Genomic DNA, 18,082 nt, shown 5'->3' with positions numbered 1-18,082 from the left:
AAGAAATGTAATTGCTATAAACTATAACATTATGCATAGGATTATAAGCCTTTCTTTCCCCCATTATCATCTGAAGATTCTCCATGTGTAATAGTCAAATGTGATTTAACAATCAAGTAACTACATCTTAAATTTATTTTTAGTTAATTTAAATTTTAATAGCCACATTTGATTAGTTACATTTTAAAGGTTAACAGATATGCATACTTTTAAAAAGAATTTTATGAAGAAATTTTTCACAAAGTGAATAGCTAAATCATAATCTATTTGCAAATACGTATTCTATTAATAAAATAACTGAAACAAAAATTTATCCTTAACAAACCTCTCTGGTTTGTAAAAGACCAGTTAGTTCTTGCTCTTTTACTTTCAATTCTTCAGCAATCTTCTCAACTTGTTTATTTTCATCTAAAAGTTTTTGGTTTTCTGCCTATTCAAAAATATAAACAAGTCATTAGAGTAAAACTGCACACATATTCAAAATAATTAAGCTGACAGAATTGTAGAAAGAACTATGAACTTCCCTGTGACTAAAATTCTTTAAAAAGAGAAAACCAGTCATTATTGAGTAAAATAGGATTTAATTGACAAAGCCCTGGAACAAAAGGCACAGAATTTTAATTTAAAAATCCTACAAGCCAGGTGCAGTGGTGCTTGCCTGCAATACCAGACCCTCACCAGGCTGAAGCAGGAAGATTCTAAGTTTGAGGTCAAACTCAGCAACTTAATGAGGCCCTAAGCAACTTAAGGAGGCTCTGTCTCAAAATGAAAGACCAAAAGGACTTGGTGTATAACTCAAATGATAAAGTGCTCCCAGATTCAATTTTCAGTACCTCCCCCAAAATCATATAAATAACTGAATTCGAACCTTATGCATAAATCACTCCAACTTTATTAGCAAATAGCTAATCATTCACCACTATTCTACCAATCTTCTTTGTACTTACATTGTACTAAACTGTGCTTCCCTGTAATTTTTATGCAATAGTCATCGTTCTTCCTTCCAAAATCATATAGAAATCTGATTTCTCTTTCACATAATAACTGATGAATATTTAAAAATAATTACCATCCTAAGTTTTCCTCTCAAGTATTCTAAACTCTTTAGTTCCTATTATCATTTTTCCTATGAATCTTTGGGATTGGCTCATTTTATTAAGTATACTGTTTTATATAAAGTATCAAGAACTTAAATGAGCTAAAGAACTAAACAGATACTTCTCAAAAGAAGATGAACATACTGTCAATGAATCTCACTAATCATCATGAAAATGTAAACCAAACCCACAATGAGATATCATCTCATGCCAGGTGAAAAGGACTAGCACCAAAAATACAAACAATAGGGGGCTGGGGTTATGGTTCGGTGTAGAGTGCTTTCCTGGCACATGTGAGGCACTAGGTTTGATCCTCAGCACCACAAAAAAATAAATAAATAAAACAATGGTATTGTGTCTGTCTACAACTAAAAAACAAAATACAAAATACAAATACAAATAATAACAAATACTGGAGAGAATGAAAAGAAAAAAAAAAGGAAGGGACTCTTATATGGTATTGGTGGGAACAAAATTAAAATAGCCATAATGGAAAATGGTATGGAGACTCCTCAAAAAATTAAAAACAGAACTACCATACAATTCACCAATTCCATTACTGGACATATATCCAAAGGAGATGAAATTATTATGCCAAAAAGATACTTGCACTCCCATATTTATTGCTGCATTATTCACAATAGCTAAAATATGGAATCAACCCAGATGACATTCAGTAGATAAAAGGACAAAGAAAATTTGATATGTACATACAGGAATATTATTCAGTCATGAGAAAAATGAAATTATGTCACTGGCAGCAATATGGATGGGACTGGAGGTCATTACGTTAAGTGAAATAAGCCAGACACAGAAAGACAAAAAGAAAAGAAAATTCACCAGATGAGTTTAAGAGCATGATAGAGATTATAACAAATGACAATGAATTTTTAGTATCAGAACAACAGAAAGATTCCAATATGAAGGACACACACAAAAAGAACATATCTAAAGAAAATAAACAGCAAATCAGCAACCTGTAGAACAATATAAAAAGATCAAATAATGTAATTGCAATCCCAAGATGAAAGTATAGAGAAAAGGGGACAGAAAAAGATATATAGATATATATATATATATATTTGAAGAAAAAATGGCCAAAATTTCCTATATTTGAAGAGAGTTAAAACTTTATAAATTTATGAAGTGCAATGAATAGAAAAATTCAACCTCACTCATACACTGCTTTAAAACCAAAGTTATAACAAAGGGAGAACAGCAGGATAGAGGAAAGGGACCAGGGAAAGGATGAGGGAAAGAAGGGAGAAAATGCAGGGGGGCAGTGATATTAACCAAAATATATTATTGTACTGTGTGCATGGATGAATATGTAACAACAAATCCCACCATTACATACAACAATAACACATCAACTTAAAAATATGAAGAAGAAAAACAAAGTTAAGGAGAAAATCTAAACAGTATGTTTGTGGATTTCTAACTGAAAAACATGGGGGATAGAAGTCAATAAAACATCACCTTCAAGGTGCTGAAAGAAAAAAAAACTGTAAACCCACAATTCGAAAGGCAATGAAAATATCCTTCATGAATGAAATCTAAACAAATGACATACTCAGAAAAGAAAACTGAGAGAATGTGTCACCAGGAAAAAAATGTACTATGAGAAATGCTAAAGGAAATGTTTCAGGAAGAAGAAAAACATTACAAGTATATTTGAATCTTCAGGAATAAATAAAGAATATAAAAAATGATAAATATTGGAATATATATAAAAGACCATTTGTTCCTCTTAAGTTCTTTTAAAAGCACAGGACTGTTTAAAACAAAAATATTAACTCTGTCTTGTGAGGATGTAAATATTTGTAGGTGTCATATATACAGTGTCAATATAAAGAACAAGATGGGTAAAGGAGATATGTTTGTGTGTATGTGTTTGTGTGTGTATGTACACACAAATACTTATGGCCAAAGGTTTCAACATTTTACATGCAGTGTTACAGTATTAACTCAAGGTGGCCAAAGCTATAGATACATCATAAGTCCTAGAGCAACCACAGAAATAAATGCAAGGAGGTATAGATAAAATACTGATACATAAAAATGGAATACCAAAAAAATAGAATGCCAACAAAGATTCAAATAGCTCAAAAAAAGGGAGAAACTTTGAAACACAAGGAAAAAAAATAGAATTTTAAATGATGAATATAATCAGACCATGCATGTCAACATTTGAATGACAATTTTTGAAAATATTAATAGTCTAAGCTCTCCAATTAGCAGAGAATGTCAGAGTATATAAGAAAGGAAGACCCATTATATGTAGGCTACACATGTAAAGATATGTTCAAATATATAAAGACAAAGGAAAAAAAAGACTAAAACAGGTTGAAAAATGAAACATGAACAATAAGCATGAGAAACATGGAGTGGCTATTACAATATTAAATATAAAATATACTTAAAGACAAAAGAGTATTATCAGAAATAAAGAGGACAGGGCTGGGGATATAGCTCAGTTGGTAGAGTGCTTGCCTTGCAAGCAAAAGGCTCTGGGTTCAATCCCCAGCACCACAAAAATAAATAAATAAATAAAAAATAAAGAGGACATTAATAATAATCAATAAATTCACTCATTAGAATATAAGTTTTTTTAAATGTGAGGCATATAGCAGAAATTTAAAATACCTATAGCGATCATTGACAGAATTAAGGAAACAGGCAATTCTAAAGGTTTAACAGATTTAATCCTACTATCAATTAATAATAGAATTGGATCCAAAATGTCAATTAAAAACACACAGATTTGCTGGGCATGGTGGCACACACCTATAATCCCAACAGCTACAGAGGCTGAGGCAGAAGGGTGGTGAGTTCAAAGTCAGTCTTAGCAACTTAGTGAGGCACTAAGCAATTTAGCGAGACCTTGTCTCTAAATAAAATGTAAAAAAAAGGCCTAGTGATGTGGCTCAGTGGTTAAGTGTCCCTGGGTTCAATCCCTGGTACAAAAAAAAAAAAAAAAAAAAAATTGCACAAATACCATCAACCAACTGGATCTGACATTTTTTAGAATACTCTTAGAACAGCAGAGTACACATTCTTTTTAAGTGCACATGGAATATTAACTAAGATACACTATATCCTGATTTATAAAACAAACTTTATCAAATAAAAATAAATTGAAGTATATTTTCTCACTATAATGAATTCAAAAGGAATAATAAAAGTAAAACAGGAAAATATCTAAATAGAAGGACATTCAGCAACATACTTCTAAACAATCTCAGGGTCAAGGAAGAAATCCCAAGAGAAATTTAAAAATATTTTAACATAAATGAAAATGAAAAAATAATACATCAGAATTTATGCTAAGAGGCTAAAGAGGTGATCAGAGGACATTTACAGCAGTAAAATGCTTAAAAAAGAGTTTCCAAACCATAATATATGCTTATGTCTTAAAAAATTAGAAAACAGGTGTGGTAGCATATGCCTGTAATCCCAGTAGAACAGGAGGCTGAAGCAGAAGGATTCCAGTTCTAAGTCAGCCTCAGCAACTGAGCAAGACCCTGTCTCAAAATAAAAAATAAAAAGGGCTGAGGTCATAGCTTAGTGGTTAAGCAATACTGGGTTGAATCTCTGATGGGGGTGGGGGGGAAGAACCTAGAAAAAGCAAAATAAACCCAAAGCAAGAAGAAGAAAATAAAGAGTAGAAATCAATCATGTTGAAGTTGAAAACAGAAAAACAAGAGGAAGAAATGAAACAAAAAATGGGCTTGTAAAGATCAATAAAACAAATAAACCTCTAGCAAGAGTGACAAAAATACACAAATAATATAACAAAAGGAAGGTTAACACTACAAAGATAACCACAAATGCTACAAAAAATTCTTATCCACAAAAATTTAACAACTTGAAGTAAATGGACTAATTGCTTGAGAAACAAAAACTTCCAAAATCATTCAAAATAAAACAGATAAACTTAATAGTTCCATAATAATAAAAGAAGTTAAGTTCAGGCTTAAAAACATTGCCAAAAAGGAGTATCTAGACCCAGAAGTTTTCAATAGAGAATTCCACCAAATATGTAAAGAATAACACCAGTTCTACTAAGTATGTTCCAGAAAACAGAAATCAATGCTTCCAAGAACATTTTATGAATCTATCATTACCCTGACTCTAAAACCAAGGAAAATACAAGAAAACTATTGATCATTATCTCTTATGAAGATAAAAATTCTCAACAAAATATTAACAAATAAAATTAAATAATATTGACATTGTCCAAGTGGGGTTTTTCCTGGGAATGCAAGGCTGGATCAATACTTGAAAATCAATCTATACAACATATCATATTAGTGTTTTAAAAAAGAAAAAACAACAAAATTCAACATTGGTGCATAACAAAAAAAAATCTCAGTAAAGGAATACATGGGACTTTCTGCCAAAAAAAAAAAAAAAAAAAACCAAAAAAACCTAAAACTGACATCATACTTTAAATCAAGATATCAGAAGTGTACATGCTCACCACTCCTATTCACAATACTGGAAATATGAGCCAGTACAATAAGGCAAGAAAAAGAAACGAATGCATATAGATTAGATAGGAAAAAAAGAAAAAATTTGTCCTTATTTGCCAATGGAATGATTCTGTACACAGTAAATTCCAGAAATTTACAAAAAATTCCTAGGACTACTAAGTGAATTTAGCAAGATCTCAGATTATAAATATATTGTTATCCTATTTCTATCTATTAAAAATGTGAAATAGGAAAGATATTTTTAAGTCCTATTTTAAATACCTACAGAAAAAAAAATCTAACATAAAATGTACAGGAGCCACATGATAAAATTACAAAATTCTAATGAAAGAAATCGATGATCTATATAAATGGAGACAGATATTGTATTAGAAAACTAGTAATGATACATAGATTAATTTGGGTTGAATTGACATTTTACATAATTCCAATCAAAATCTCAGCCATGATCTTTTAGATATAGAAAAGTAAACTACACAATTTATAGAAAAGGTAAAAGAATTAGAATAGCTAAAGCAATCTTAAAAACAATAAAATTGGAAGAATCACACCATCCAACTCTAAAACTTACTATAAAGCCATACTATAAAGCTATTACTACAGTAATTGATACAGGCAAATAGATAGGCAAATATGTCAAGGGCATATAAGAGAGTCCAGAAATATACCCATACAAATATGACCAAATGATCTTTTACAAATATACAAAAGCAATTCAACAGAGAAAGAAAAGTTTTTTCAATAAACAGAAACATCCACCCTAAATTGGGCTCAGTGGTGCACACCTGTAATTCCAGCATCTTAGGAGGCTGAGGCAGGAGGATCAAAAAGTTCAAAGCCAGTCTCAGCAACTTAAAAAGGTCCTATCTCAAAATTTAAAATAGAACTGGGGATGTGTCTCAGTGATTAAGCACCAATGGGTTCCATCCCCATTACCGTAAAAAAAGAAGAAAAGAAAAAGAAACATCACCCTATTGAAACATATCCCTTTGAAATTAAAAGCAACTTCCTGATAACTAATCTTCTACACCCTGTATTTACTCATGTGGAAGATAGATACCAAGGAAATTAAGACTGACATATTCACTAGCTAAGCACAGCCTAGCTACATCTACAAACGTGTAATACCTGGCTTTTTGTTTGTAGAACTAGTGGAGAAGCAATATAGTTGCTTCTCCCCAATTTGATCAAACTGCATAAAATTGCTTTTCCCTTTGTTTATTTCTTCTGTGGACATGTGGCTAAATCTGGCCAGTCAGATCCAGGTAGGGTCCCTGACTTGGCTCCCATAATAGAATGACAACTCCACCAGGACTAAAATGCTGCCTGTGGTCAAAACCTGGAGGAGGAGAACTAGTACAGAATATCCCTGCAGCTGTGGAACTTAATATTGTTTTGGGACTCCCCTCTTTGCCTTTAACCAGTGTCAACTGCCCTTTGCAGCTTTGATGGAATGGAAAATTAATTTTTAGGACTTTGGATTTATCCTGGGAATGCAAGGGGTGGATATCCCCTCATCTCACTAGCAGTGCACATTGATCCTTATCCTTCCTTCGCGATCATCTGATGCTTTTTAGCCAATTAAGAATTTCTCAGAAATCCAATCTGGATTTCCTTCTTTAACTATTTGTTTGACAGGAAAATGTGGCCTTATCTTTGACAGGAGTTTTTTGATGGTGCCAATTTGTTTATTTGGAAGAGATACCAAGAGGAGTAGATCTCTAGGGTATTTGAAAAAGTCTTTGTTGTGAAAATGAAAAGCATTAATTCTATCTCAGTGTTAGAGAAATTTTAATTACAGCATGGCCTATCTATTGAAAGTGCACTTTGATTTAATGCAACTATTTTATATCTTTGATAACTTGACAATTGGCTTATCAGGCTAACCTCTGATGGCTACAGCAATAGAATTATCTACTAAATTAAAATGGGGAATTCCATTTTAGAAGAACATACCCATTCATAGGATAAAAAGAACTACAGGCAGCTCATCTAGGAAGGTACACATAAGGACATGGTCACCCCTACACCTTGAGCTACCTGGTTCACCTTTTGGTGTTTGAGGCTCTCCAAGCCACCTAAGAAGGTATCTCTTGGTCTACTGGTGACACGGTAGGAAGGATCTCCTAAATGCAGCACATTTTATTGACCCAACATTTCCTAAGCACTACTCTTGCTTCAGTCATCAGATAAACCTTGTTAGTCTTTTCATCACTGTGACCAAAACACCTAACAAGAACAACTCTGAAAAGGAAAAGTATATTTTGGATTCAAAAATCCAAACCATTCAGTCTCCAAACCATAATAAGCCTCTATCAAAAAAATTGGGGGCTGGGAAAACTGGAAATCCATATGCAAAAAAATGAAATTAAACCTCTATTTCTCACTCTGCACAAAACTCAACTCAAAATAGATCAAGGACTTAGGAATTAGACCAGAGACCCTGCACCAAATTGAAGACAAAGTAGGCCTGAATCTTCATCATGTTGGCATAGGATCAACTTCCTTAATAAGACTCCCAAAGCACAAGAAATCAAAGCAAGACTCAATAAATGGGATGGATTCGAACTAAAAAGCTTTTTCTCAGCAAAGGATACAATCAAGAATGTGAAAAGAGAGCCTACAGAGTGGGAGAAAATCTTTTCCACACACACTTCAGATAGAGCACTTATCTCCAATATGTATAAAGAACTTACAAAACTTTATACCAAAAATACAAAGAACCCAAACGATAAATGGGACAAGGAACTGGACAGACACTTTAAAGAAGAAGGTATATAGGCAATTAATAAATATATGAAAAAGTGTTCAACATCTCTAGTAATTAGAGAAATGCAAATTAAAACAACTCTAAGATTTCATCTTACTCCAATTAGAATGACTATAATCAAGAACACAAACAATAATAGATGTTGGCATAGATGTGGGGGAAAAGGCACACATTTACATTGCTAGAAAGCAGTGAGGAGAATCCTCAGAAAACTTGGAATGGACCCACCTTTTGACCCAGTTATCCCACTCCTCAGTTTATACCTAAAGGACTTAAAAATCAGCACACTAGAGTAACGCAGCCACATCAATGTTTATAGCAGCTCAGTTCACAATAGCTAGATTGTGGAACCAACCTAGATGCCCTTCGACAGATCAATGGATAAAAAAACTGTGGTATATATACACAATGGAATATTATTTAGCCATAAAGAATAATAATATTATGCCATTTGCAAATAAATGAATGGATAAATACAAATAAATGGAGACTATCATGCTAAGGGAAATAAGCCAATCTCAAAAAACCAAAGGCCACATGTTTTCCCTGATGAGTGGAAGATGATATAAAATGGGGTGGGGGGTGGGGAGTGAGAGAAGAATGGAGGAACTTTAGATTATGTAAAAGGAAATGGGGGGGTATGAAAAATCGTGGAATGAGACATCATTACCCTATGTACATGAATGATTACACTAATGGTATGAATCTACATCATGTACAACCACAGAAACAAAATGATGTACCCCATTTGTGTATAATGAATCAAAATGCATTATGTAAAAATTAAAAATGGACAATATTTATCCATAATTGCTTTATTCTGAGCTCACACTTTTTTCCTCTGGTAAATTCACTTTTTGATTATGTGGTCTTAAATGATAAATGCTTTGTTCTGTTTTGTCTGATTAACACCTTTGATTTTCTCTATCTACCTGAGGGAAGGTTGTTTTTTTGTTTGTTTTTGTTTTTCCTCCCCTCTCCTTCGCATCCCCCATAAGAAAAACTGGTTATTCAAGGTTTGCTGATCTGAGTCTTTGAAATACAAATTTTCTACCTAGCTTCTAAGTTATACCTTTGAAAATGCAAACTTAAATTTACAGACTGCTTAGGGCATATCAGTTTGACTTTTTAAAGCTACCAAACATCTAAATCTAAGCTTTAAACTTCTCCAGTGTTCACCTATGTTTATATAATTACATATCACTTGTTTGCACGGTACTAAACTGCCTTATATATAAGTAAGCACATAACTTAAAACCTGTTAAGTCAGCCCAAATGCCTTCCAATTCACATGACTGAAGTAAATCTGTGATGAATAAGTCAATTTGAAATTGTTAATAATAAATATGTCTTTAATATTCGGTAACTTTCTGACTGACCTACTAATCATTTCAAATACTTATCTTTTTTTTTTAAAAAATGGCAAATGTTCATATTTTATTTCAAATTGGTTTGCTTATCACCCATTTCAAATCATTAATAGTGAAATATTACTTGTGGAAAGTTAAAAATTATCTATTTGCAGTATTAAGAATAAAGAAGTCCAACAAACTAATGAGAATTAACCATGCCAAACATTAGTATTCAAAAACATGGGCTTTTGAAGAAACAATTATATTAAAATATAGTAGCTAATTTCAGTTTACTTTGTGATAATGAATAGTAGAATATTTATCTCTAAGTATTTAAGAAAGCTATAATACCTGATGCTTTCTATGTACATGAATACTTTAAAGAGAACTGTTAAAAGGAGTTCATACAGTGTTCAAATTAGCAAGGTGCTTGCAGAAAGTTATCAAATATTAAAGACATCTTTATTAAAATGGCCAGATGCATGCCAGAAAGTTACCAAATATTAAAGACATCTTAAAATGATCTTCCAAACTATTAAATGGATCATGTGCAACATCTGATATCTAGTTTGCTTCAATTAAATGTGCAGAATCTTTTTTCACTAAAAAAAGGATTGTTTTTCTGACAGTAAATCCAGATCTACTTTTCTAATACATCATCATGCCTATTTTGTTTTGTTTTTTCTTCATGTTTTATATTATTTTGAATGTCTTTTCTCATGTTTTTTTTTTCTTCTTCATTTACTAGATACTGAATCCACAGGCACTCAACCACTGAGCAACATCCCCTTACCCCTAGTTTGTTTCAAGACAGTGTCTTGCTAAGTTGATTAGGGCCTCTCTAAGTTGCTGAGGCTGGCTTTGAACTTGCCATCCTCCTGCCTCAGCCTCGTGACTTGCTGAGATTACAGGCATGCACCACTGTACTCAGCTCTTTTCTCCATTTTTAATTACCCAAAGACAGGGTAATAATGAGTCTTGGTATTTTGATTAATGCTTAAATTCTTGAGGAATTTAAAGTAAGTTAAAATCCATTTCTAGGTAAGATTCAACAATTTGGTAATGACTTATCTAACCTTGGCAAAGTTCTTAAAAAGTTGATTTAGAGAATAAAGATTTTGTTTTATCAAGTTAATTTCCTGTTTTCTGATTTTGTTAGGTTTTGTTGGTTGTTTTTTTTTTTGTTTGTTTGTTTGTTTGTTTTTGCAGTGCTGGGGATTGAACCCAGGGCCTTGTGCTTGCGAAGCAAGCACTCTGCCAACTGAGCTACATCCCCAGCCCATTTGTTAGGTTTTTGATTGCTTAAAAAAGTACTACAAGAAATAGGGTTTATTCCTTATTTGTTCTAAAGTCTCTTTTTGGTTTATTACTCTGGTTAAATTAACTACTATTTTTACAATAATATGGTATTTTTTGTTGATACAGATACTTTAAAACTTTAAAAGTTTGATAGTCTGGCTATAATACTGTAAATCATTATTTTTGTCTTAACACTATAGAGGTAACTAAATTGTCTTCCTAAGTAATTAAGCACTGTAATAATATCATCTTATATATTGTCTGCAGTCATTTTAGGTAACGTGAGTGGTATTTCTACAGTTAATAAGGGGCAATCCTGCTTTATTCATCCTCCATCTCAAGACAAACTTAAGGTTGAAGATTTTGGTATAGTACTGGCTATTTTAAAGGGGCTTAGCTTTTACCATTGAACTGTTTGCACTGTGACTTAGTTAACAAAACATTTAAATAAATACATTTTTTTTCTTAATTGGTGTAATGACATTACTTCTTAGAGACTGGGTCCAAGGTTTTTGTGGTCCAACAGAATGTACTTAAATTCTAAAGATGTTATGGAATATGATATTGAACCCAGGTGGTGATTAATCCTGATTTGCATAAGAAGGACTTTAGCCAATAGGCACTCTTTAGTGCAGATCTGATAGGACTACTTTTACTACTTGGATAAAGATGATACAACTAAAGAGATTATTTTTATTAGTTCCAATCTATTATACAGACTGCATTACTTTACTCTCATTAATGTTTTATATTTTTCTGGTCTTAGAGTTAATCTTTCCAAAAAACCTTCTGTAGCTTAAAATTGGCTAAGAACAAGTCTGCTGACGCTGACTCAAACTGTTGCTTCCCCTCCAGCATGGGACCAACCTGCATGGCAAATAATCACCAATGTCTTCAGGTGAAATCATTCTGAGACAAGAAGGAAAATCATGTGAAGTCGTTTTTCAAACCCCACAGTCAGGAGGTTATAGAAAGAATTCTTGGACAAACTAGGTGGAGCCAGTAAATATTTCAGATTTTGTCTCCTAAGAAATAAGCATCTGGTTCCTTACACTCAAGTTCCTTGATGGGATCTACACACAGATCCAACCAATAAACTGCCAGCCGTAGACAGAGAGCCTAATTCCTTTAAGACTGAGGGATAAAATAAACAGAAGGGATTTGGGTCAGACCACTTTAGAAATTAAAAGCAATTTCCTGTTAACTGGTTTTCTTCATTTCATACCTCCTCATGATAAGGATAAGAAGAACGAAAAAAATTAAGACATATTCTCAGGCTAAGTGTAGCATAGCTAAATACACACACATCTACACACACACACACACACACACACACACACACACACACACACACGGAATATATCACCTGGCTTTTGTTTCTCAAACTGTAACCATTTAACCATTTCTGAGGGACTAGTGGAGAAGTAATCAAGTTCCTTCTCTCCAGTTTGATCAAACTGCATAAAATTCATTTTTCCTTTTTTCATCATATACTCATTTACTATGTGGGTGGTTGCTGAATCCGGCCACCTGGAATGCAGGCAGGCTCCCTGGATTGACTGCCAGTAACACCAAATCAATGCAAAGTATTTAAAATTTCAACATCTCTCAAAACCATTCACTTTTTCTCATTCCTCCCACAAACTCCCTGCTGGAGCTACCATCAACTCTCCTCTGGCTACTGTGATTGCCTGCCTAGTTTTAACTATTCTACTTTAATATACTATTCTCCATACTGCTAAGTCAAATGAGTTTTTCAAAATATAAATCTGACCAAGTCAGTCCCTGTAAAAATTCTTTAGAACTTCCATTCTTCTTGGGATAAATACAAAATTCCCTTGATAAGATTTACAAGGTCAAAAACATCTAAGCTTCTACTCCCTAATTCTGTAGCCTCATCATTTCCTTTCACTCCATCTTAAACTCAACATACTCCCTCCCACAAAGGAACCTTTTGGCACTTGTTTCCTCTGCTTAATAGAGTATTTCCTTACTTCTGGATTTTAATTCAATCTTTTTTTATTCTTTTAGATATACATGACAGTATATTGACAATATACATGGAGTATAACTTCCCATTCCTGTGACTGTACGTGATGTAGAGTTACACTGCTTGTGTATTCATATATAGCATAGGAATGTTATGTCTGATTCATTCTACTGTCTCCTATTCCCATCCTTCCTCACTTCCCTTCATTCCCATTTGTCTAATACAATGAACTTCTGTTCTTCCCACTCCCCGCCTACTGTGTGTTAACATCTACATATCATTTTTTGGGATTGGTTTATTTCACTCAACATCAGAGTCTCCAGTTCCATCCATTTACCAGCAAAAGTCATAAAGGCATTCTTTTTATGGCTGAGTAATATTCTACCGTGTGTATATGTAGATATGTGTGTATATGTATATGTGTGTATATACATATCACATTTTCTCTATCCATTCATCTGTTGAAGGGCATCTATTTTGGTACCATAACTTAGCTATTGTGAAAATGAGTTGCTATAAACATTGATGTGGCTGTGTCACTATAGTATGCTAATTTTAAGTTCTTTGGGTATATATATTTTTTTCAAAAAGCCTCTCCTGAGGCTAGGGATGCTCCATGGTAGAGTGAATGCCTAGCTCATGTGAAGCACTGGGTTCAATCCTCAGCACATTAAAAAAAAAAAAAAAAACCACACACACACAATAAAATAAAGTTTAAAAAAAAATTTTTAAAAGCCTCTCCTGACTTCTCTTCTTCAAATTCCTTTATTATTGGCCTCACTATACTGTGAACAAATCTTTTGCCTTTATCACTATTGTGATATTACATCTGAATGACTGTATTTATGAGTGACTATTTGATGACTGTACTTCCATGAAAGCAGGATATGAATCCATTTACTCCCCAGTGTATACCCAGAGTATAGCAAAATTGGAACTCAACAAATGCCTCCTGGATGAATTAAATGTATTATCTTTTTTGTCCCTCACAACTCCCCTATTAAATATGTACAATTATTTGCCCCATTTCATAGATGGAAAAATTGAGCAATCAGGAGTTTGGCTAAATTATTGTAGGTCATACAGCTAGAAGATAAAGAGCTAGCTGGACACCAACTGAGGCATTCTTATCCTAAGGATCAAGGTATTGATTATGCCCTATTGCTGTTCATATACAGCAAAATGCTAGGCCAGTCTTTGTCCATGTAGGAGTGAATCTTAAAGATTTACTATACTAAATTAGTTCTTTAGAATTCATCCAACAAATAGGCATAAAGTGCTTACCAAGTGTCAGTTGGTGTGCTATGTACTACAATTACAGGGTAAATAGGATATAGGCTCATAGCCCTTACTGAAATAAATATTCACTCCACTATTTATTTATTGAGCATATAGAATGTACCAGCCACTATGCTAAGGAGGAGCCTAAAGGATCAATAAAGCCTTAAATAATTATGTTAAAAATAAATTTACTTCACGTGTGGTAAGAGTTAAACAGGAAAATTTCAAGGTGCTATAGAAATAAGCCACAAAGACTTAAATGTGGCCTGGAATGTCAAGAGAGATTTGAAAATACATGACATTTAAGTTGACACTTGAAGTATACATTAGCAAATTTGAACCCAATAAAAAACATTGTTATGAGAATTTGTGCAAAAAGTAATTCAGTGGAGAAAAGATTAGCATTTGGAAACAATGGTTCCTAAGAGATAGAAGGACTAGGAGTTGCAAAATCAGGTAATGTAACAGGTAAACACAAAAGTAAGTATCTGTAGTGATAAACAATACATCCCCAATACCAGGGGCCAGCAAACTATAGCCTTGCATGACAAGTCCAGTTGGTAGCCCCTTTTGTAGACCCTTAAGAATGATTTTTACATTTTTACAAGGTTATTAAAAAGAAAAAATGTAGACAGTAAAGGAAAAGAAGAGAATTAACACAGATCATACATAACCCACAAAGTCTAAAATATTTACTAGTCCTTTATAGAAAAAGTTTGGCAGATTGGGGTTCTTAGGTCAGTGGTAGAGTGCTGGCCTAGCAAGCACAAGGCCCCAAGTTTGATCCCTAGAGCTACAAAAAGAAAAAACACAAAAATGTTTACTAACCCATGCTTCATACACTTAAATCAATTAAAATATGAGGACTTGTCTTAAAAATTCACTAAATACTATTCTACCTAAACATTAAACATAGATACTGAATATACATCATGCCTATCATTTTCAGATTGGATCTTTGCAGCATACTATTCAAATGTACTAAATTTACAGTCAGTTACATAATATGCATATTTTGTGCCATCAATATATATATATATATATATATACATAAATGTGCCACCAATATATATTTAAATAATATAAATACCTTGAAAAAAGTTAATAAGATGTATAAAAATTAGTTTAGATAAAATTGTAGCTTTAAAACCAAATGCTATTTTTATATCTTAGCCAAAAAATTAATATGAAATAGTTATGGTGTAAGACTATATATCAGTGGATTCAATAATATTTGGAAAAATGCTATATATTAATAGGAAAGATGATATATTTACCAAGATTTTTTTCAATTCTTCAAGTTCTACTTCTTTGTTATTTTTAAACTGAGTCATCTCTTCTAAAATAAGCAAAAGAATATAAATGTGTTAAAAGCTGAATTAAAAGAATAGGAAAAGAGAGAGGTAATAAGAATAATGCCATCTAAAAGGGAAAAACAAAGATTAATGCAACTCAAGTACTATAAAGCACAAAGGAAGCAGATTCCAAATCAACTAAGTAATAATGGATAAATATTAATAGTAGTATTTTTATAAATTAATTCCACAGCTAAATGAGCCCAATGTTCACGAAGTCAAATAAATAATATATCTCCATAAAATATACTTTGAATAAAGTCAGTGTGTACATTTATCTTCAACTCATCACTATTCAATTAAATCCACCTGGCCTCAATCTTCACTCAGATGAACTTATCTTTCCTCAAGCTAACTCTGACCATCGTACTTTGGATTTCAACATTCCCACCTCTTAAACTTTAGTTGCCCTATTACCAATATACACCAAGTCTATGTAGAGGAATCTTTTATTTTTTCTATTACATCTAAAACCCCCATTTGACTACAAGACAAATTATTATTTGTTTACTGCTTTGTTTTATATTATTAACGTTTCTGTCCTTTCAAACTACCATCAGAGGGCTGGGGATGGAGCTCAGGGGCAGAGTGTTTACCTAGCACACAAGAGGCACTGGGTTCATTCCCCCATATTGGCAGGACAAAGGCATGCTCACAATGTCAGATTTCTCATTTTGTTCTGTCAATTCCTATCTTTATTTTGTATGTTAGGTATTTTCATTATAATGTGCCTTGGTGTGGGTCTATTGTACTTTTGTACATTTGGTGTCCTATAAGCCTCTTGTATTTGATTTTCCATTTCATTCTTCAGATTTGGGAAATTTTCTGATATCATTTCATTGAATAGATTGTTCATTCCTTTGGTCTGTTTCTCTGTGCCTTCCTTAATCCCAGTAATTCTTAAATTTGGTCTTTTCATGATATCCCATAATTCTTGTAGATTCTGTTCATGATTTCTTACCATCTTCTCTGGGCAACTTTGTTCACAAGATTAAATATTTTCAATGTCTGAGGTTCTGTCTTCCAGGTGTTCTATCCTATTGGTTATGTTTTCTATGGAGTTTTTAATTTGGTTTATTGTTTCCTTCATTTAAAGAATTTATGTTTGGTTTTGTTTTGTTTTGTTTCAGAATCTCTATCTCTTTATTGAAATGATCCTTTGCTTCCTGCATTTGCTCTTTTAACTATTGATTGGTGTGATCATTCAATGCCTGCATTTGCTCTCTTATCGTTGCTTCTGTGATCATTTTAATTATGTACATTCTGAACTCCCTTTCAGACATTTCTTCTGCCGTGCTGTCATTGGATTTTATTGATGTAGTGTCTAGATTTGTTTGGGGCACTTTCTTCGCTTGCTTTGTCATATTGCTCATGTATTTCTCCTCTAGGAGTGCAAATCTGAGGTATTGCAGATTCCCCCCTACAGACTTTTAGTGTTCCTGCAGGTTTCCAGTAACTCACCTCCTAATCTTCAGTAGCCTGAAGTCTTGGAGGAACTTGATAATGCAGTGACCCAAAAAGGATGTTGCCCCTCTAGGGATGGTGGCCTCCAGGTGGGGTATATTCCCTGCTAGTGGGCAGAGGCGCCTCCACATGTTGACAGATGGTCAACTGCAGGGGTACTAGACTGTGGGCTGGGGTCCGGCTGGTCTGGGCCTACCTCCCTGTCTCAAAAGTCTCCCCAGTGGCTCTGCACTGGTCCCAGTCAATTTCTATTAACTACATACTTCTTTCTTAACTCCATACAAAAGTAATGCCTATCTCCTTGACATTAATAAAATTATGATCTCGAAGATCAACAACCATTTTGTGATATAATTATCAGCTTTCATCATTATGGAGCTTGGTAGTATTTGATTCTATTAACCACTCCCCACTTTTTTCCCCTTTATTAAGAACTTGCGTTATTCCTGTTTCCTCTCTAACTCCTCTTTTATTGTTGTTTTGTTATTGTTGTAGATACCCTTCCTTCTTGCAACCCTAAATATGAGTCCTCTACAATGACTTTCTGTACTTCCATTAATTTAATATTATGCTAATGAACTGAAAAATCTTTCCAGCCCAACCCTGCTTTCTTCCTTCCATTTTAAAACTGCATACACTTAAACATTCCCTAGTGATGTCCAGTTGTCACCTAAAAATGTATTGGGTCTGATATATTGTCTTTCCTCATAATTAAGGGTTATTAATTCTCAGAAATACAGAATTACTGAAAATTTCTCAGCCTCTATACATTTTTTAAAAACCACTTACAATAACCACCCATAATCTTAAAAAAAATATATGAAATGTCAATATATAATCTAAAAAAAAATTTGTCACATGCAAAGCCTACTTAAATAAAAAATTTAGGTTAAAATGTGTAATTTTTAAAACTCTGAGGACTGAAAACAATGGACTAGCATGTCTCGACACACTTCCACCTCAAACCTATAAAGTTTT

At 33.2% G+C, this 18,082-nt stretch overlaps 1 protein-coding gene across 1 annotated transcript in view; it reads right to left on the bottom strand.

The window, feature by feature from the left end:
* SYCP1 (synaptonemal complex protein 1) overlaps positions 1 to 18,082 on the bottom strand; it is a 172,519-nt gene that overhangs the window by 104,496 nt on the left and 49,941 nt on the right. The window contains exons 16-17 of the mRNA XM_079136081.1: positions 15,563 to 15,624; positions 326 to 430 (exon numbers count right to left, since the gene is read on the bottom strand). Coding sequence (XP_078992207.1) covers positions 326 to 430; positions 15,563 to 15,624 — 167 coding nt within the window. The remainder of the gene's footprint in view (positions 1 to 325; positions 431 to 15,562; positions 15,625 to 18,082) is intronic.

This window comes from Sciurus vulgaris (assembly GCF_902686455.1).
Source record: "Sciurus vulgaris genome assembly, chromosome: 1".
In the NCBI taxonomy this organism is placed as follows: Eukaryota; Metazoa; Chordata; class Mammalia; order Rodentia; family Sciuridae; genus Sciurus; species Sciurus vulgaris.
This window is presented reverse-complemented; position numbering and strand designations above follow the sequence as displayed.